The sequence below is a fragment of the Epinephelus moara genome, chromosome 16, assembly GCF_006386435.1.
Source record: "Epinephelus moara isolate mb chromosome 16, YSFRI_EMoa_1.0, whole genome shotgun sequence".
NCBI classification, from domain to species: Eukaryota; Metazoa; Chordata; class Actinopteri; order Perciformes; family Serranidae; genus Epinephelus; species Epinephelus moara.
In genome coordinates this window covers 20,765,944-20,785,574 of record NC_065521.1, presented here as the reverse complement: position 1 = coordinate 20,785,574, position 19,631 = coordinate 20,765,944, and the positions used below count along the sequence as shown (strand labels likewise).

At 41.9% G+C, this 19,631-nt stretch overlaps 2 protein-coding genes across 7 annotated transcripts in view; both read left to right on the top strand.

The window, feature by feature from the left end:
* Positions 1–19,588, top strand: part of LOC126403600 (kazrin-like) — a 154,899-nt gene extending 135,311 nt beyond the window's left edge. For 3 of the 6 annotated variants that reach the window (XM_050066366.1, XM_050066364.1, XM_050066369.1), the window contains 6 exons: positions 11,182–11,318; positions 11,930–12,100; positions 12,537–12,620; positions 13,679–13,868; positions 16,603–16,739; positions 17,121–19,588. In XM_050066366.1, coding sequence (XP_049922323.1) covers positions 11,182–11,318; positions 11,930–12,100; positions 12,537–12,620; positions 13,679–13,868; positions 16,603–16,739; positions 17,121–17,291 — 890 coding nt within the window. In that variant the 3' untranslated portion in view covers positions 17,292–19,588. The remainder of the gene's footprint in view (positions 1–11,181; positions 11,319–11,929; positions 12,101–12,536; positions 12,621–13,678; positions 13,869–16,602; positions 16,740–17,120) is intronic. The other 3 variants (XM_050066365.1, XM_050066368.1, XM_050066370.1) reach the window with 3 other exon arrangements.
* LOC126403604 (chymotrypsin-like elastase family member 2A) overlaps positions 1–19,631 on the top strand; it is a 130,580-nt gene that overhangs the window by 62,129 nt on the left and 48,820 nt on the right. The gene's annotated exons all lie outside the window — the stretch shown is intronic.

The window sequence follows — 19,631 nt, the reverse complement described above, 5'->3', positions numbered from 1 at the left end:
TAAAACTACCACCCGCGAATCATCTTTTCTTTTTTTGGGTCACCTGCCCGAACCAACGCAAAATTATTTCTGTGCCGGTACTGCTAACGCCAGGAATTTGAAGCATGCCTGATCCAGAATGCATCTGTGTATTGCGCACATACTATTTTCTGCCAAAAAGGGGCTGCAGCAAGCTTGACAAGGGAATTGACAAAGTAATTTTAAAATGAAACTGAGAAACCATATAGGTGTAATGTAAAAATATTTAAATACAACACCGTTTTTTTGTTTTGTTTTGTTTGTTTTTTGAGTGACTGCTGAGCGATTTGAGCGGAGCAGCCTTACAGTCAGTAGGGGAGCTCTGTAAGTGAGGGGCAGAAATTCTCACTTCTTCACTTCACTCATATGCTTTGGCTTAATCTCTGTATTATTTGGTACACGTACCGCACATGGCTAATTGCTGATCAAAGTGGTTGCGAACGCTGTATTGTCTGTTTTGGAAAGTCACAAGAATTGCTGCTTCTCTGAGTCTCTCTGAAAGGGGGTTTCAGATACTGTTTCACAATCCGACAAGTTCTTAATGTGAAGCATACTGAAGCCTTTAGTTTATCTCATTTACTAGAGAAAGTACATTTTCCTTTGATTGCCTCGCACAAATTTGGATGGACGTTTCGTTACTATAACAAGGCATGTTTAGCTACTTTAGACATAAAATTCAGTATGTTTTGAAAAAAAAGAGGACTGACGCTCAAGGTGTTGTCATGTTCGCACTTGATCAAACCTTGATAAACAGATACCTGGTTATGCTCATCTCTAATGTTCCTAAAGCTCTTAGTATTCTTTGTGTGGTGACTTTTCCTGTTTGAAGGGTTTGTGATACAGCAAAGAAAAAAGACTCATTAGTTGTTGGAGTTGGAAATAGTTGATTTTTACAGTGACTAAAAAAAGAAAACACAGACCAAATGTTCCTGAGAATACCTCATTAACTACAGTAATTTCCGTATGCTGCCAATTGATTGGAGGTGAGATGTCGACTCTGTTTGATTTCCCCCAGTTTCCACAAGGCTGGCATATTGTGAACATCCCACCAGATGCTCTGGCAAAGTGTTTTCCTCGAAGAATGAGAGATGTTTGGAGAACTTAAGCGCCCTGGGGGTTTTTATTGAAGTGCTACCAACAATTATTGTGAAGCAGAGTAGCTTTGTGGTTTTTTTACCTTTTATTTTTTTATTTTCCTGTGGTTATGCTTTGGATGAAAAAGCAAAAGGCTAGAGCGATGAAGTAGCGTGAATGAAATGCATCATCCCCTCCTTTACGCCTCTTGAGATAATACCTGTTTACTTTGGGAATGGTTCACAGAAAGCTGTGTTGCCACTCCTACCATCAGTTCAAACCATTTGCAGGTAAATTATATGCAGATTTTCAGTTGCCTATGAATACAAAATGGAGAACGCAGAGAGGAACACTGCTTTTCAGTCTGTTATTCTTCATTTTCTCCCTCGCTGTGTCATCCTGTCTCTCCCTGTGCCTTTGTTTGGTGTGATGCCCACACCGTTTCAATGTTAAGGCCTGAGCTCACTCCCACTGTGTGCCAGACATTAGCCTGCGAGCACTATAATTGTAATCGTGGGTAATTGCCAAGCTCTCTCAATTGCAGGTTTTGTTATGATGCCTGTAGGCACTTGATCCAGCCCAAGAGCTGCTGCTTTGAGTCATTTCAACCCCCGACCCCAAAGTACACAGATGACGATGAACTGAAACTGTCTTGGCAATCTCAAAAGCCTAAACTGAAGGAACAATGAGAAAATAGACCACAGTTTGGCAAACGCAATTAGACCCTTCTCTGTAGGTCCAGACACACCCACCCGACATCAAAGAACTATCAGCAACAAAAGCTGACTGTTGTATCGCCTCATGTTGCCTGTGTCTCAGCCAAAAAGTTGCACCTGGACAAACCGTAACAACTGCAGCCAACAGCCAACCACTGCGTATATTCTGTGCCTGCGTGAGAAGGAGTAACTCGTTATAGCAGCAGGTGGCAGTACTCTGTATTTGTCATTCAAAAAGGAAAACCAGAAGATGAACAGTACAATACAGTAACACAAAACATTAGGAGACATTTCTGCAATAAAGCTCAGTAGCTAAAAAAAAAAAAAAAAAAATCTTACCCAATGTAACAAATTTGTTTTCGACCTCCCGCCCTTTTAGCCATTTGTTTACTTTCCTCACTTCTGTTTCTCTTCTCGTGCACTGAGCTAAACTCCCAATCACAGTGATTTCATTCACCGATGGGCTCCGCCATTTCCTACACCAATTCAACATGCTGAATTGGCTGAAATGCAGAGTGAGACATACAAAATCACCAAGAAAACGCTCCAACAAATTTCAGGGATTTCCCAGTTCTGCTTTACCATCATCTCCACCATGAGTCATGTCATGTTTTATGTTTGTCCCTTACCCTAGAAGCAAAACTGGCATTTTTCTATAGAAACAAGGAAAGTATGACTCAGGACTAGAGCAAGCAAATAGTTCAGTCAACCTTTCTATCAGTTATTTACTATGTTGATGTCACTTACATGCACTCTTCTGCCACTACTCCTCAACCTCTTGATGCAGTCTATCACTCCACCCTAAGGTTTATAACTGGGGATGGCTTAAGAACACATCTTTGTTTATTGTTTGAGAAAATTGGATGGCAATCGTTGGCTGTGAGAAGAAAACAACACTGCATACTATTTATTTACAAAGCATGTCTTGGCAAACTACCTGAAAACTAACTACTCTTACATGTCTATTAACCTAAAGATCAAATTTGCACTGCATCCTACGACTGTTTGGTTCTAGAAAATCATCATGTTAATACTGAGACCGGGAAATTGGCTTTTAAATACAATGCACCACACAAGTGGAGCAATTTGCATAAGCTTGTAAAACTCAAACAAGCTAATACCTTTTAATCAATTTTAATCTCTTTTGACTGTCTTAGAGCAGTGTGAATGTGTTTCCTGTAAATTTATGTTGTTCCCCTGCTGATGTCCTTGTCCTGTTTCCTGTATTATTTGTTGATACATAATGTACTTACTGGGTCCTTCTGTTGTTTCATAACAGGGGATGTATACAGTAAGTATTGTGTGCTTCTGTTGTTTTATATGTAGTGTTATCAAGGCATCCCTGTAAGAGACAGCGTACTCTCAATGCCTTCCCTGTTTAGATAAATGTTAAAAGTAACTGGTGTCGGACACGTGCTCTGGTTATCATAAAATTGGCCCTAAATTTGACCTCGGGTGGCATTAAAAAGTCTCGAAAAGTCCTAAATCTAACTTCCCATTAGCTGTAGGAATCCTGTAAAAGGTGTTTATGAGTTTACTCAACTCTTATTTGGACTTTGTCATCAAAGTTGTGTTCATTAAATTTTCAAAGTATAGCCGGCCCTCTCTGGTGTTTTTAATTAGCTATTTCCGCTTTGGCTAATTACTATCACTAAGGGACTCCCAGTCAATCCAGAGCTCAAATGAAAGCTGCAGACAGCTATGTATCATCAAAGCACAGTCTGCCTGCTCTGTTTAGTGTCATTTCACGCTACACCGTACTCAGAAAGAAGCTTTGTCCTTGACTACAAGGCCTCCTCTTTCACTAGGCATTAAACACCAACACACATACATACACACACTCAGTGTGACCACGTCTCGTCAGGTTGCTTCACCTGATTACATTAAAGTAATTGTAGCAGTGGTATCTTTTTTTTTCAAATGAATTATGGCTTTTACTTTTTTAGAAAAGAAAAAAAAGACTAGAATTGAATTTTGGAAACCATAAAAATTCATTTTCAGTGGATGTGTTTTTTCAAGTCTTTTGTGATTTATTTCCTCAACACTGGCAGCAGCTTTGTGATAACAGGTAATGAGGTTGGTTTTGCTATTCAATTTGCACCTCAATTTATTCAAATTGGATGAGAACACATGTTTGAATCACAGAGGCCCCTAGTGGTAATCAAGTGCACCTCAGTTAGACACAGAGACATTGTACCAGTACCATTGTATCAGAATCGACGTCACAGGTGACCCAGTTTTTACACTCAGCTGTTACAGCAGTGTTACATAGCTTGCACCTGAACAATTTGGCTCAGCCTGTTTAAAGATTACAGCTCAGGTTAATGCTGTTTTTTGATCCAGTGAGGACATAGAGGTGTGTGATTCTCCCCTTGATTCCCTCAAATGTCAGTTCTGCTGCTTAAATAGCTTGTGTACACACTAATTCAAACACACACACACACACACACGCGTCCAGATCACCTATTAGTGAGCAACGTTTGATCTATTTTTAATGGCTGTAGCTTCTCAGTTGTGCATAAACTTATAACAAAGGTCAAATATCATTGCTGGGTTGCTGATTAACTTTAATTAACGTGTTTTAATATCATGACTGAGAAGAAGTCTCACACAGTATTAACACAGTATTAACACGATCTGCTCTAATAGCACCAATGCAAATATCGACCTCATGCAACCAGTGGGTTTGTTTTTACCGAGGAGGTGAGCGCTGTGCAGCTCTGAGGCTCCTACTTCATTATTCACTTGGCAGATTTAAAATCCCAAACCGTGAACAATGGACTCCCTCCAATGAGCCGATGTCTCTTTTGTTCTCTCCCCCCAAATAATTATGATAAGAGCCGACTAAAAGCCCGTCCTTTCTCTTTAGGGCTGAAGTTGTATGGAGTAGTGTTACCGTGGAGTGGTTTCATTCATTAATGTGAAGAACATCATTTTCTGAGGGGGTGTTGATAAGTGGGTCTGTCTTTGTGATCTCGTTGTTTGTTGTTGCAGGTGAATTGAAGTTGCCCGCAGAGCAGTCTTTGCTACAAAAGACAATATTTAAAGATTTAGAAAATCATTGTTATGGGTGACATATTTCTTTGAACTGCAGTCAGCATGCTGCTAGGGGTGTAAATCACCAGTTTCATCAGCATACGATATTATATCGATTCTCTTGATAACAATACGATATTTGCCGAAATCAATACAATTTTGACTTGATGCAATTCAGGGGCCTGCGATTGATATGAGATGATGTCATCTGCTCATTTAACACAATGAGCTGCAGAAAAAGCTGCCACCCCTTTCTTTTTTGCTTTTGGCCATAAAATAATAAAAACAGCACATAGGTAATGTAAGTGATTGTAACTGGTTATGTGCCGTAAAGCTTACTTTAAGTTTAACTTTGGGGCTTTCTGTCAAAAAGTCCTTTTAGAAAGAAATGTTTTCATTCGAACTCAAACCATCATCTTTTTCCTAAAATTTCAGGACTATCTGTCTTAAAGCCCTGAAGGCAAACTTCTCCCAACAGCCATTAAACATGGATTAACAATGCCGTAAAATTCAGCTCAGTAATAAATGTCAAGCTTCACAGACATGGCAGGTGTTTTCTGCTTATCATCCATTATTAGCTTAAGCACCTTTACATTGTGTGAATTAGCGTAGTGGCTAAAACGGACTTTTCATCTACTCTATTAAAAAACGTTATCCTCGTCGTCTTTCACTTGTTTGCCATCTGCCTGCTGCTGTTTGACAGTTACACAGAATTTCAAAATAACGGTATAACCTAAATATGACGATATGGATCTATGTTTTCACTTTGCATTGATGATATTGGATCGTTGATCATTGAATCAATATATCGATCCAGACTGATGAATCATTACACCCCTAATGCTCCTAACACTGGCACTCAGTAGGCGTGAGCAAGTACCTGGGCATTGTCCAAAACAGTGACTCAAAACACGAGACTACATGTGATCAGCATCATGTTGACATAACGCGGGAAAATGAATTACAGTCACATTTAGAATGACATTGCTATCTGTAATAATCCCATATTTTACTGGGACTATTGGCTCCATGATTCTAACTAGCTTTCCTTTTGTGGACTCTGTGTTGTAGTGGTTGCTGGTTGTTTGTTGACATTAGCTAACCCTATTTCTAAGCTAATGTTAGCTGCTGTTGCACTCTAGGAGAGCTGAAGAGAAGCAAAGGACTCTGGAGCACACATAACGTCATATCCTTTGGATTTTCCGGTAAAAATTTGTCCCAAAGCCTTGAAATAGAATACCATAGGCTGTTGAAGACAACTGAGAGAGTCAGGGAAGATCTCAGTTTTTAAGTTCTGTTACAATCTATTCACCATTGGCAATAAAAAGCAATAAATATGTTAAAACTTAAAAACAGTACCTTCAATTAACTGAAATGCATAAAGATTGCATAAGCTATAGACAGTAATTCCTCAAAGACCCCTGTATTGTTGCCATGCTCTCTTGTCATTCATTTATCCATCTCCATCAGTTAGAGACCAAAGAGAAAACTTGATTGTTAGAGCGAGGTGAAAACAGAAAGGCAGGAAATGTTATTCAGCTGAAATCATGGCTGGGATCTTGTTATATTTGTACCATAATAGATGGGGCACACCAGATAATGAGGGTTGTTATTTAACCAGAGAGGAACAGTAAGTGGGATGTGAAAAGCGTTGCACAGTGATAGGTAGGAACCGCAGCGAACGAGATGGTTGAGTTTGATTTTGTTTCTCCACATTCTGGGACCATCAAAGAGTGTTTTTCCTGGAGCTGAATAACGTTTGACACTTGATTATCCCCGGAATTACCCACAGAGTGTTTGGCCTCATAATGTTAAATATTCACGTAGTGTTTTAAAGTGATAGTCAACCAAAAATCTCTCCTTGGAATATCAAACAATGACCCCCTGTAGGCTTGAAAGGTAGCTGTAAACAGCTTGTAGCTTGCTTCTTCGCAAACAACGACAGCTCTGGTCAGCTTGAATTCATGTCACCTACAAAAAGGGATTCCTGTGGTGACATGTTTTCACAGCAGGGAAAAAGTACCAACGCATACAAAAAAAGTCTCCTCCTGCAGTACAGTGTGCCTGGGTCATTTTCTAACCATACTTGTTTGAAAAGGAAGCAGAACAACAGATGATACACTCACAACACAAACCAAACACACAACAAGATGAAAACATTTTTGAAAAATCAGACAAGTACTCAACTCAAAAATGACAAATTTATCAAAGAAAACAGCTGCTCAATTAGTAACCTGCTCACCATGTTACCTAACTGCTATCCTGACCACTATAATCATTAATTGTTTGCCTGTATCTACTTTATATGCAATATACAAATGTTTCTCTCTGTTTCATATATTTTTTATATATACATTTATTCATTTAAAGGAATAGCTTGACAGTTTGAGAAATATGCTTTCAATTTTACTTGCTTGCAGTTAGATGAGACTGGTGTAACTCTCATATACGTTAAACATAAAGCTGGAACCAGCAGCTGCTTAGCTTAGCTTAGCATAAAGACTGGAAGCAAAAGAAGACAGTTGGTCTGGTTCTACCAAGGCTATGTAAGGGACGTGAGTTTGCATCTCCTAGGATAGCGAAGACATGACTCACCCTACTCTCCTTCTAATCGGCCATTACTCATTGCCTTGGTTAGTTGGGTTTGTTAGGTTTAGGAAAGGGTAGTCTCGCTCACCAGACCTTTCTCAAGAAAAGAAAGGTCTGGCTGGGCTGACTCTCACTTTAAGATTGGAGAAAAAAACGCCTCGGCTGCTTGTATTTCTTTCAACCAATCACAGTCGTTCTTGGCAGTGCCACAGCAATGGTGCGCTTGCAAAAATATTGCCGGGGGGAAACAGGTTTTGGTGTGACACGCCCACAAAAATATCAGCTACAGGACACAAACCATGGCAGAAAAATGGCTACATCCCCGCAAGATCAAACACCGCAAAAGTTAGTAAAGGACGTGTTGAAAACGGTTGAGAACTGCTACACACTCTGAGGTGGTAGGGCGGGACTTCAGCAGGTGGCTCATTCCGCCCAATGAGAGGCTGATCTATGCAGTGAACTTCCGCCCACTCAGACTAAGGAAAGGGTAGTGAGATTGGTTAGGGTTAGGGTAAGAATATTGGGATAAGGGTGGGTCATGCCTTTGCTATAGTAGGAAATGCAAATTCACATAAGGGACTGGTTCTTGGCTGGTGGCAGTAACTTCCCGAAATCTCATCATCACTTTGAAGTTGCCAGCATAGACTGTATAAAATGACGGATACAGCCATGATGACAAACACCCATTGGTTTCTGGACTCCCATTTAGAACCCTCAAGTTAGCATTTCGGCGGTCGCCATTTTGTTTTTTGTTTTTTTGTTTTGGAGCCAGAACCCAACCATATTTGGACGAATGAGCTGTGGAGAAACGAAGCGTGGATCTGACTCATAGACTATGTTGACACCTAACAGCCAGCCTGTCACTCAAAGTGGGCATACCTTTAATTATGCATAACTTTTAGCATTAATAAAATGCAAACAGGTGAGTTATATAACAAATCACTCCCCTTACAGTTGCCATAAACAGTGAAATTAGCTATAAAGACCAAAATCATTTTTTGCACCAGCCTGTAAACATGTTTTTTTCTGCTGTATTGTTGAGCATTTTAACATGGGTGTCTCTGCATAATGACTCGCTTCTGGAGCCAGCCTCAAGTGGCCACTCGAGAAACTGCAGGTTTTGCCACTTCCCTCGTTGGCTTCATTTTTCAGCCTTGGAGGTCTCTTAGTTGCCAGGCAATCAGCCCAGACTCAAATGTATTGTACATGAAAGTGGTTTACTCTCCTCATCTAACTCCCAAAAAGTTATTTTACTTAAAAAAGCAGCTCCAGCCAGTAGGGACTTCCAGGAGTCCACTAACTAATGAGTTGGTCCACTTATCGCGGGTAATCTAAGCCCTACAGTTGCAAAGCATCATAGAAGAGCCCAGTAGACAAAGGCTTTTAGCCCATGGCAGCAGTAGAGACTCACATTAAACTACTTTAAAGCACAAGAGCTTTGGTAGCAGAGGAGCCTTTATGCCGTGAGCTAAAAACCACTTATGCAGATTTTAGAGCGTGTGTCAGAAGAGCTTGATACAGGCAGGTGTTTTTTGTTTTTAACATTGAGCAGTGGGAACAGTGGCTCAGACTTTTGATGGTGAATGTTTATTTTGCGTGAGGCCTGATCGGCTCTTCTTTTCGCTTTTATTATCTGGGAGGCTGGCATGCAGGCACACACAATTTTGCAGAAAGACAACCACTGATACACATTGTAGACACAGAGGAAAGGTACCCAGATATACAAAATATATTCCTGCAATGCGTGGTAAGAGAGAAGATAGATGCTTGCACGGATATCATTCTTTCATAAGAAGACTATTAAAGTGAAGCCTTTTCAATGGCTTCCTCTCCATGTCTTCCTCCTCCAGCTCCATGCACATTAGCTTCAGCTCTGCACGGTTCCCAGGTGGTTCCCTCTTGTTTCATCTGGTAATAATTCTTGGAGGCTTGGAGCGAGCCATAGAGTATGTTAGTCATTAATATGGCTGTCAGCAGGAGGAGACATGCTAGTGCTTCCCCATCTCGCCGATATTCTTTGTAAGGTAACTGCAATGAGCCCCAGGACCATCTCTGGTCATTAAAAGTGTTCATACGTAGGTTAGAAATGGTAAGTAACAGTGCAAACATGATTAGCAAATGTGAATGGACCCTTTTTACTGAGTCACAGTGAGTGCTTTCTTGTATCTGACACCAGGAGGGTCGATGTTGCCAAACGGTCACAGGTGCAGGATGTGAGGCAGCAGCAGTGTTTTTGGCTCATCTCAAAGACGGCTTTGATTTCACTTCCTGAGGCAGGTGCTGGGAGGTTTCCTGTTTCTCTTGGCCAATGAGGGATGTTTCTTGTCTTCATTCGCCGGCTAGTTTGGCTTGAATGCTGCTTTTGCTCGGGAATTCCACCTCCTGAAGAACGGGTGAAAGAGAGAGATATGAAAGGGTGACAGGAGAAAAATGAAGGAGAGGAAACGAGAGGGTGAATCTGTCCTTGTAAAACTGCACTTCCATTCCACTTGCCTGAGCGTGCTCCCCAGACAACAACTTGTGAATGTCATGCAATTAGCCAGGCTGTGATATAAGTTAATTAATGACACACAGCTGGCTCGGAGGGAGAAAAAAAAAAGGGGGAAGGCAAAGAAAGGTGAACACATGATAACAAGCATCAAGAGGGAAACAGAGAAGCGTGTGATGTTATGAAACAGCCAGCAGTCAGACCTGCTGTGCTGTAAGGAAATAGATGTCAAAGTGAAGAAGACAAAGGTGGACAGACACAGCCAGAATACATAAAATGTATATAAAGCATATATTGTCAGATTTGGAAGCTGGCTGGAGGGGAACTCGGCTTTAAGCAGATGTCTGGAAAACAGCCTTGCGCGAAGAGGGAGAGGAGATCAAGAGAACGCAGGAGATGCAGAGGAGAGGAAAAGGATATGTTGTCTTTGAGGAAATTAGAGCTTCTGTGTATAACTACGCTGAACCAAATTCTTTATCATGATGCGTGGGTGAGGTGCCAGAGGATTAGAGAGAGTGTGTGGCAGAGAGATAGATGAAAAGAGAGACCCAGCCTCCAAAGAATCCAGCGGCAGAGACGAGATTGACAGGAGGGTTCATGTGTGATTCACTCCCTTATCAACACGCAGCTACACCACGTTAGACCGGCAGGTGTTTTTAATGTTACTTAAAACGCTTCATATCTGAAAGTGTCTAACAAGTTAATTTATCTTCATGAAGAAGCTGCTTCAAACTGGACTTGTGGAAAGCACATTTTGATACCACAGAATAAGAAATGCTGAACATGAATCACCTTCAAGTATGTGAGCAGACCAGTACAAGGTCTTTAATACGTGACCATTTTAAGGGAATTTCACTTTTTTATTTATATATTTTTCCAATATTTCTGCAGTTTATACGTCTGTATGCGCGGCTCATGTGCTGTCATTGTGTCATGAAGCGTGTGCTAATTAACTCCTCAGTAACCTGGAAAGCATTTATTATTTATTGTTTATGTGCTCTGTGGGAATAGACGTACATAACATGTTTTCTTCCTCTCACTTATAGTGTAAACAGCTCAATTCAAAACACAAGGCTGCTATTTTTTTCTGACAGTTTATATGATTTAACTCACCACCACCATTAAGTTATGTAATCCATTATTATTTCCTCCTTAAAATGTAAATGTATGCTTTTTCCACACACACCAACACACAGACACTCGGTCTATGATAGCTAACAGTCCCCCTTCTCTTTCTCTTTCTCTCATCCGTCCTTGCAGCCATGAAGTCGGACCGTAAGCGTCTGAAGGCGGAGAAAGCAGACCTGGTGAACCAGATGCAGCAGCTTTATGCCACACTGGAGAGCCGGGAGGAGCAGCTCCGTGACTTCATACGCAACTATGAGCAGCACAGAAAAGTATGGCTCCCATTTTCTGAACCATGAACTGCACACACAAGTGCATGCACAGAAAGATCCATTTGAAGAGTCTGTTTCTGTGCAGCTGTGTTGGTTGTATGCACGTAAGCATAAAAGGGCCTGTCTAAGCAACAACAGAATGAGTTATTAATAGTTCAGCCCAAAATCAAAAAAATCATATTTTTCCTTTTACCTGTAGTGATATTTATCAGTCTAGATTGTTTTGGTGTGAGTCGCAGAGTGTTGGAGATATCGGCAGTAGAGATGTCTGCCTTAGATCATGATTTCTGGAAAGAGACATTGCTGCTGAGTTTTCAAATATATTTTTGGGACTTTGAGAGCCACAAGCTTTGAGTGCCATCTAGGTAAGAGGAAAAATATGTCTTTTTGATTCTGAGGTGAACTGTCCCTTTAATGTCATCTCAAGCAAAACAATATTTCCAAAATCAGTGACAAGACATCACAGGAAGTAGTGAAATTCTCAATTTCGACCCTTTCCCTGACTAAAATTTGGTTCGGTACGATTACTTAGCAGGTTTGACCCATTCAGTTTATTTTCAAAGGTATGCTTGATGTGTGAACCAATCCATCAGGATCTTTATGTCCACTAGGAGAGCGAGGATGCGGTGAAGGCACTGGCTAAAGAGAAGGACCTGCTAGAGAGAGAAAAGTGGGACCTGCGGCGGCAGACCAAGGAGGCCACGGAGCACACGGGGATGCTGCGCTCCCAGCTCGACCTCAAGGAGAACCGCATTAAGGAACTGGAGGCTGAATTGGCCATGGTGAGACGGAAGGACAGACGGGGGATGTGGGTGACTAGACTGACAGACAGACAGGCAGGTGGAGAGACAGACTCTCTGTAATGCTATCTCTTGCTTTGCCATTGTAAACTTTGATGTTCTCCATGTTTAGTATGTAAAGTACAGTCACAAAAAAGAGCCAGAATAAGACAAAGACAGAAGGACAGTAAATATATTCTGAGCAGTTGCCAAGGCTCAGACACAGATGCATCACGTGTGTTGCAACCACTTGCAAGAACAGTGAACAGAAGGTAATCACAGTGCAGTCAAATACAAATATTAAAGCACAAGTTTCATGACTGTTTCATGGGTATACAGTACGTCTGTCTGTCACTATTTTTGGTGAACTGCATATGATCAAACACAGAAAGCCTTTAAATGTACAGTACAGCCATCCATCATGTCTCCAACCCCCCAGATGAGTAACTGTGTCAATCAGAGAATGGAGTTCCGGGTGTTTGAGCGGGTTGCGGACAGGGACTTCTCTCCTAGGGTCATGGCGGTAAGATGGGCCCCCAGCTTTAAAATCTTAAAACCTTTCTTGACCCTCCCGCTCCCTGGAAATCTGTCCTACTTGTGACCTAAATGTGGTTTTGGAAAGCCCCCCCTCTCAGCTGCACGTTTTTGACTAACCCTGAGCCAACCCCGATTGATCCCAGTGATCCTAACACCAGTGATCCCATGGATTCCCGCTGTGATTGATCTGAATGTTTTTAAATTGAGTAAAAAAAAAAAATGCTTGAGAGGAAAAATATATATATTCAGGCAACTAATGATTACTGCAAAGGTTTGTGATTGTATTCTGTTTTGCATGTCAAAGAGTGTGATTGATAATCGTTTGACCGCTGGTAGGTAGAGATGATTGCGGAGCTGATTGTGATTTGATTTGCAGCCTGCCGTCGCTTGGCATGATGATAAGATTCGCACAATAACAAGATTTCAAGCATTTGTAAAACACCGACATGTCAAGGCTAATCAGAAAACATACACACAAAGAAACAAAACTTTTGACAGACACAAAATACACTTCCACAAACACATCTCCCAAGGCTCCAGCAGCTCATTGTGGTTCCCGCTAAAAGATGGTGAATTGTGCTTTGTGACGAGGCCCTACAGAGCAAATGTATTCATTAGACTTCTAGAAAAGCTTCATTATTTCCATTTTCTCCATTTTACACCCCGCCAACCTCTAACTTCCTCCCCCGAAAGGGAGGCAAACAGCAAACACCTCCTCCAGATATTCTGTTGTGTTTTTTCTTCTCTGCGCTCTCTGGAGCTGTAACGAGAGATTTCACACAACAAAAGACCAACATGAATACAGCTGCATTTTTCATGAGACAACAACCACGCGAGGAGCCCAGGGGAGAACACACTTGTCCGCATGCACTCAGAGGAGTAGGATTTTGGATGCAAAAATCAACATGTACATGTGGACACACACGACACATAACACACAGTAACAGTAAAACACCACCTCACTTGAAAAAATTATCTCCAGGTTTGTTGCTTAATGCGTTTTTGCTTTCTAACTAATTGCATCCGTCTTTTTACCCTCTTAAGGCCAAACAGTCTCTAGCCACCCTAACCAAGGACGTGCCAAAGCGTCACTCTCTGGCCATGCCCACGGAGACAGTTGTCAATGGCAACAACCAGGAATGGGTGATGCAGGCCGACCTCCCGCTGACAGCAGCCATCAGACAGAGTCAGCAGACCCTCTATGTCCACACGGGGCATCCCACTGACAGACAAGGTAGGCTGACATGCACACGTACCGTACCTGCATGCTCATGTGAACCTGCTTCACACACATTCACTCCTGTCATCTGCTCAGTATGACTACATTGTTGGCCACTGATGATGCTCCGGTCGTTACATTTCATGCGCTTTATGTAGCAGTTACAGTGAACATACTTTTGGCTTTACAGCTTCCATCCGTCTTTGCCGCACACAGATATTTCCTCTGTATTTTAAAAAGGTGGCAGCTAGGGATCAGTTGGGTGTTAAGCGCCATTTCTGTCTGGTTAAGTGTAATTTCACACTCAGGTTCTAAGGGAAACTTTTTTTTTATTTAATGTGTTGTTTATATTTTGCAGCTTTTTTCACCTGACTTTTTTGGCCCCTATTTCTAATTTTCAGGCTCCTCACAACATTTGTAGGTTCACCATATACCTGACTTGTGCAGACGTGCAGATGAAAAAGGAGGAAAAAGCTTTCTCTGTCACTACCTAAAGCTGAAGTGCATTGCAAACTGAACGCACAGCTTTCCCTTGCAAAGCTCATTCACTTTGACTTTTGTGAATTCTTGTGGCCGGAAAATAGAAATGTGTCTTTTCTTTTCTAGTGTTGCATTGCAGCAGTGCACCTAGTCAATCATGGCCCGTCCTAATATATGGGGGCCCTTTTTCATATACAAGTAAATATTAAAAACAGTTTGCGTGTATGTGGTAAGTTAAGTCTGCAACACACAAAAGATTTTAAGAAGTGATTATTATGAAAAGCTGATGTCGGCAGTTGACATCATAGTTAAAAGGATAGTTCAGATCTTTTGAAGTTTTGTTGTATGAGGTGCTTATCTATTGTCAGTGTATTACCTTCAGTAGATGGCGGTGGGCACGCATCCGGTTTGGAGAAGCAGGCAGGAGTACTGACACGGAAGCTAAGCAATGCACTGCTGTGGTCAGGGGACAGCAGCAAAACTGATAACCGACTATATGATATATTATTATATTATTCTATATTTAGAATATTTTCACTTCTTTACCTTGCCACAGACACCCTGTCCTGATTGGGAAGCCGTTCACTGCTTCAGTTCCCCATCTATTCTCTTATCAAAGCCCCCAGACTCATTCACAAAAATCACTTTACCTTGCAGAACACAGGATTTGCTAGTTTACTGCAGTCTTGATCAGTTATTTTGTTTATGTTATTGTGTGACTCTGCCATTTAAGGGGCCGTACACATCTTTAACCGCCTGGAAAACACAAGGTCAGGCACTGGGCGCTACTCTTGTGCCTACTCTGTAGGCTCTGTTTTCAAGGGCATAGAGGCAGGTTGCATAACCAGCACCGTATCATAGCCTAATTACCAAAAGTGCTGATCTTCTTCCAGGCGTTGTTTTGTAAGTGTGCATTAGGCCAAAAATATTGTCCATGGGATGGATGTAAAGCTCTGGGCAGCCCTGCACTAAAATGATCAACTTCTTCTTCATGTTTACCACAGACAGGTATTTACAGAAAAAGAGGAAGATATCTGCCAGCTGTTATTGGTTGTTTCTTGTTACATGACTTGGGGTGCTGCATTCTAAAAGTTTAACTTTGTTGGTCTCAGGGCACAGCCATCGCGCCCTGAAAAAATGGGTGGCTGGGAACACGTGCCTGCTGTAATGGCATCGCTCTGGCATTGCTCTGGTGTTTGAGTGCGCCTGCAGCAGGTCTATATTGAAAGCAATGAATTTGAGGGCACAAAATCATGGAATGTGTACGGCCCTTAAAAGGGTTAGTTCGGATTCACCAAAGTCAAATGCTAACACAAACTAACTGACTGATCGAGGCAGTGATAGACCAGCAGCTCTCGTGTTCAGCGAGCTAAAATTATAGGTGGTGAACTAAAGCCATTAAAGGCATCAGAGAGGGTTGTATACTGAGAGGTAAAGCAGTGAAAATACTTTGAATATAGCGTACACTTAAACTGTTACAGATTTTTTTTAGGTGGCTAAAATACGTTTTGCTGCTGCCCCAACCACAGCAGTGCATTACTTAGCGTCTGTGGCAGTGCACCTGCCTGCTAAACTGGGACATACCGACTGCCATCTACTGTAGGTGATACACTGACTATGGAAAAGTACCTCATACACCCCACTTCAAAAGATCTGAACTATCATTTTAAATAATCTTCCCTCTCAGAATCTGTGCTTGAATAATCAAGTGTCATCGAAGCTGTCAGCCTGAGAGTTTCATCTAAAACCTCCAAAAACACACAACTAAACATATCTCAGCATAAGAGCAAAAACTGGACTACTGGCACCTCCCAGCCTAAAAAGAAAGTTTCACACAAATTAACCTTGTTTCCACCAGAGATGGGAGTCCATCTCAGTCCACCTCGAGCTGTTCAAAGGGGCAGCCACGGGTTCAAATGGGTTACTGACTAATTGTGGACATCTGGAGGGAGAAGACAAAGTGTGACAACGTGTGAACAGTCACGAACCCCCAAATTGCTATGCAATTGGTTGAACTGTATGTATCAGTCTCACTGGTACACACACTCGCTCACACTCTGTGAAGCTGTTTTCACTGTTGCTTAGCAACTGCAGATGATTGCAAATAATTTCAGGCTTTTAGTCAGGGGCTTTTTAACTATATTTCCTTGTAAGGATGTTGTGGCGTTGTTGAGAAGAATCAGATTTTCCCTGTTCACGAGTTTTTGGTGCCCAAACACACCCCAAAAAGAAAACAAGTCTTCTCTGTTTTCCCTCTCGTCCCGTTTAGTGGCTGCCGTGCGGGTGAGCCCGTGCCACTCGCGTCAGCCCTCCATCATCTCCGACGCCTCGGCGGTGGAGGGAGACCGGTCATCCACACCCAGCGACATCAACTCACCACGCCATCGGACTCACTCCCTCTGCAATGTAAGAGCTGCCCACCACCGCACCCTCCTAAGTAATCAGCCCCTCTAGTCACTGCCAACTGTCCTGCTCCCTGGCCGCTGTCGTTTCCTCCCACCATCGTTCTGGCTGAAACCATGTTTGCCCCGCGCAGCCTGTCGTGTACTCACTCTGCAGCTGTGACTTGAATTTATGTGAAAATCAGTTGTGGTTGTTGAATACGTGCATGCCTGGCAGCATGTCAAGTGACACTTCCCCTTTGTGTTGTGATCTTTATCTTTCCTGGTCTTTATCGCTCACTCTGCACCACTTCACTGACTTCTCTGCTCTTGTATCTCTCTGTCCCTTCTGCCATCTCTTCATCTCCTCCTTCCCTCTGCTCCCTCGTTCTCTCTCTTCTTTCAGTCCCTAGAAGATCTGGAGGAGGCGAAGCGTAAGAAGAAGAAAGAGAAGATGGGGCTTGGCTCTCTGTCGCGTGTCTTTGCCCGGGGAAAGCAGCGCAAGTCCCTCGACCCTGGTTTGTTTGATGGTACTTCAACGCCTGATTATTATATAGAGGAAGATGCAGACTGGTAAAGCACACATGTCCGAGCGAACCACCTGGAGAGCCTTTGTGGCAATTATCAGAAGACAGCTTTGTGTTGTGTGTGTGTGTGCGAGAGAGGATGGGTGTGTGTTTGATGTCAGTGTGTACAGATACAGCAGTGTGTGTGCCTGCGCAGTCTCACACGCATGCATACTCATGTGTGTGAAAGTGTGTGCATGTGTGTGTCGTCCATGGTCAGAGGCCATGTCAGGAGCCGGAGGCGCGTCTTGCTTCGCTGAAGTGTAAACCTTAACGAGCAAATTGCACCTGTATGTATGTACAGTCCTGTAAATAGAGTGGACAGTGTGACACAGCGACCATGTGGATATGTTCTATTGTATCTGCCCTCCAAAAAACGGCTGTGTTATTGGATCTTTTAATTGTTCTTTACATTTTGACTTTTTGTTTTCACTCAACTGGAAACTTGAAGGACTGCTGTACTTGTAAATAACAACAGTTGATGTGCACTTTGTGCGTGTAAATGTCTCCTTGTCCTGAATGCCTTTTGTTATTTTCTGACATGTACTCCCCTCCTCTCACTACCTTTTAACTTGAACTCCTCCCTGTTTATTGTCCTGCCTGGTCCATCCCCCCCCTCCCCCTCCTTCCACACTGCCATGACGAGAACAGTTTCCTGTCGGCAACATGCAGACTCCTCAAATCCACCTCTAATTCGGTTGTACAACACATCCCTCAACCGCCAAGAAAACTGTGCACTCCTTGATGTTCGCTCAAATGAGACTTCAAAGACGCTGCTAAGCGAGGAATAAACTTTCTATGCAGAACAGTTTGTTCCACGGCAACATGAAGCCAAACAGGAAATGTAAGAAATGTGTTTTCTATCTGCTCAGATAGAAGGTACATGCCGAAGGTACATGTGTGACATGCATGCACATAGTCCCAGTCCCTGAATGCATGTTGAACAAAACCCTACTAAACAGAAATGTCTTTCTCTGGGTATGTTGTCGAGGAGATGTTTTTTTTAAAAAAAAAGAGAGGTCAGTTGCTGATTTCATGATGTTTATTCATGATTTCCTCCATTTTTAAATGAAGTTATTAAATGTATTATTCAGAAAAGAAAAAGTTTAACATCCCAAACTAAACATAGAACGCTTTAATCTGCACCTACAAGGCTCTTTATGCAAAATTACATTTGAAGTATTAAAGGTCAGCAAAGTCAACAGCCACAAAGAAAACCCAGCGCTACACTTTGAATGATTAAATCATCACTTCACATATTCATGAGGCTTTGTGCCATTTTCTCTCTGTAGATTCTTACAGTAGCTTGTAGCTATCGTTTTATTAATGCTTAAAAAAGCTGCTGGGAGTAGAATCACTCTGGGAAAAGGAATAGAAATCTGTCATCATAGCATAAGTGAGAGCATAAACATCAATTATAGTATCACTGTAGATATTAGCCTGATGGTCAAGGCTTTTCTGAACCTCAGGAAGTAGGTCATTTTACCAGAAAATCCGGACTTCAGTTTAGAGGCCTGAGCGCAGAGCAGACACTAATTGAACTGTTATAACAATAACGAGTGCCAACCCAGGAGGTTAAAAATCAGGCTAAACAAACCGAAGCAAATGCATACCTTCTCCCTCGACCCCCAAATTCAGATGCAGAGTTCAGGCCATTGCTGAAAAAAGCAATTAACTTTGTGCCAAAGGTTAATAGCGTTTCTTCAAGCAAAAGAATGTCCACAGACGTTGGATTATTTTCATCCTTTCATTGGATTGAGCCGGAGTCTGCACTGCCACCCCCAGGAAATCTTTTCTCTCCCTGATATTAAACTAACACTGGGTATTTGTCAGTCTCATCTGAAACACTATACAGTCACAGATTACATTGGAGCTGTATTTAACCACAGTGCTTGTCAAAAGAGCGTCCGTGTAAGCGGCGAGGGGGATTATCGGTTAACCCTCAGCTCAGCCTACATTTGGGCTCGCAGATATTGGATTTAGAGGTAAATCACTAAGCTAATTCATAGATAAGTCATCATGTATTAAAATGTATGTATAGGAACAACAGCTCAATCAGTTTATTTCATTAAGCCTTTAATGAAATGTATTAAAAAAAATACTAGGCTATTTTTATTTTTTCATTTAACCAACCTCTGCTGATGGGGAAAAAAACATATCAAATGAAAAGCATTGTATGATCTTTATGTTTTGAGCCACGGTCTCTTTGGGGTTTTTTTGTTTGTTTGTTTGTTTTGTTTTTCCACAAATATTTTACTTTTTGTAAATGAGATAACATTACAGAAATAAAATTAATATTATTATTAAAGAGTTTTTATTTAAAGTCAAAGATGTAGGCCTCAGTGGAGGAC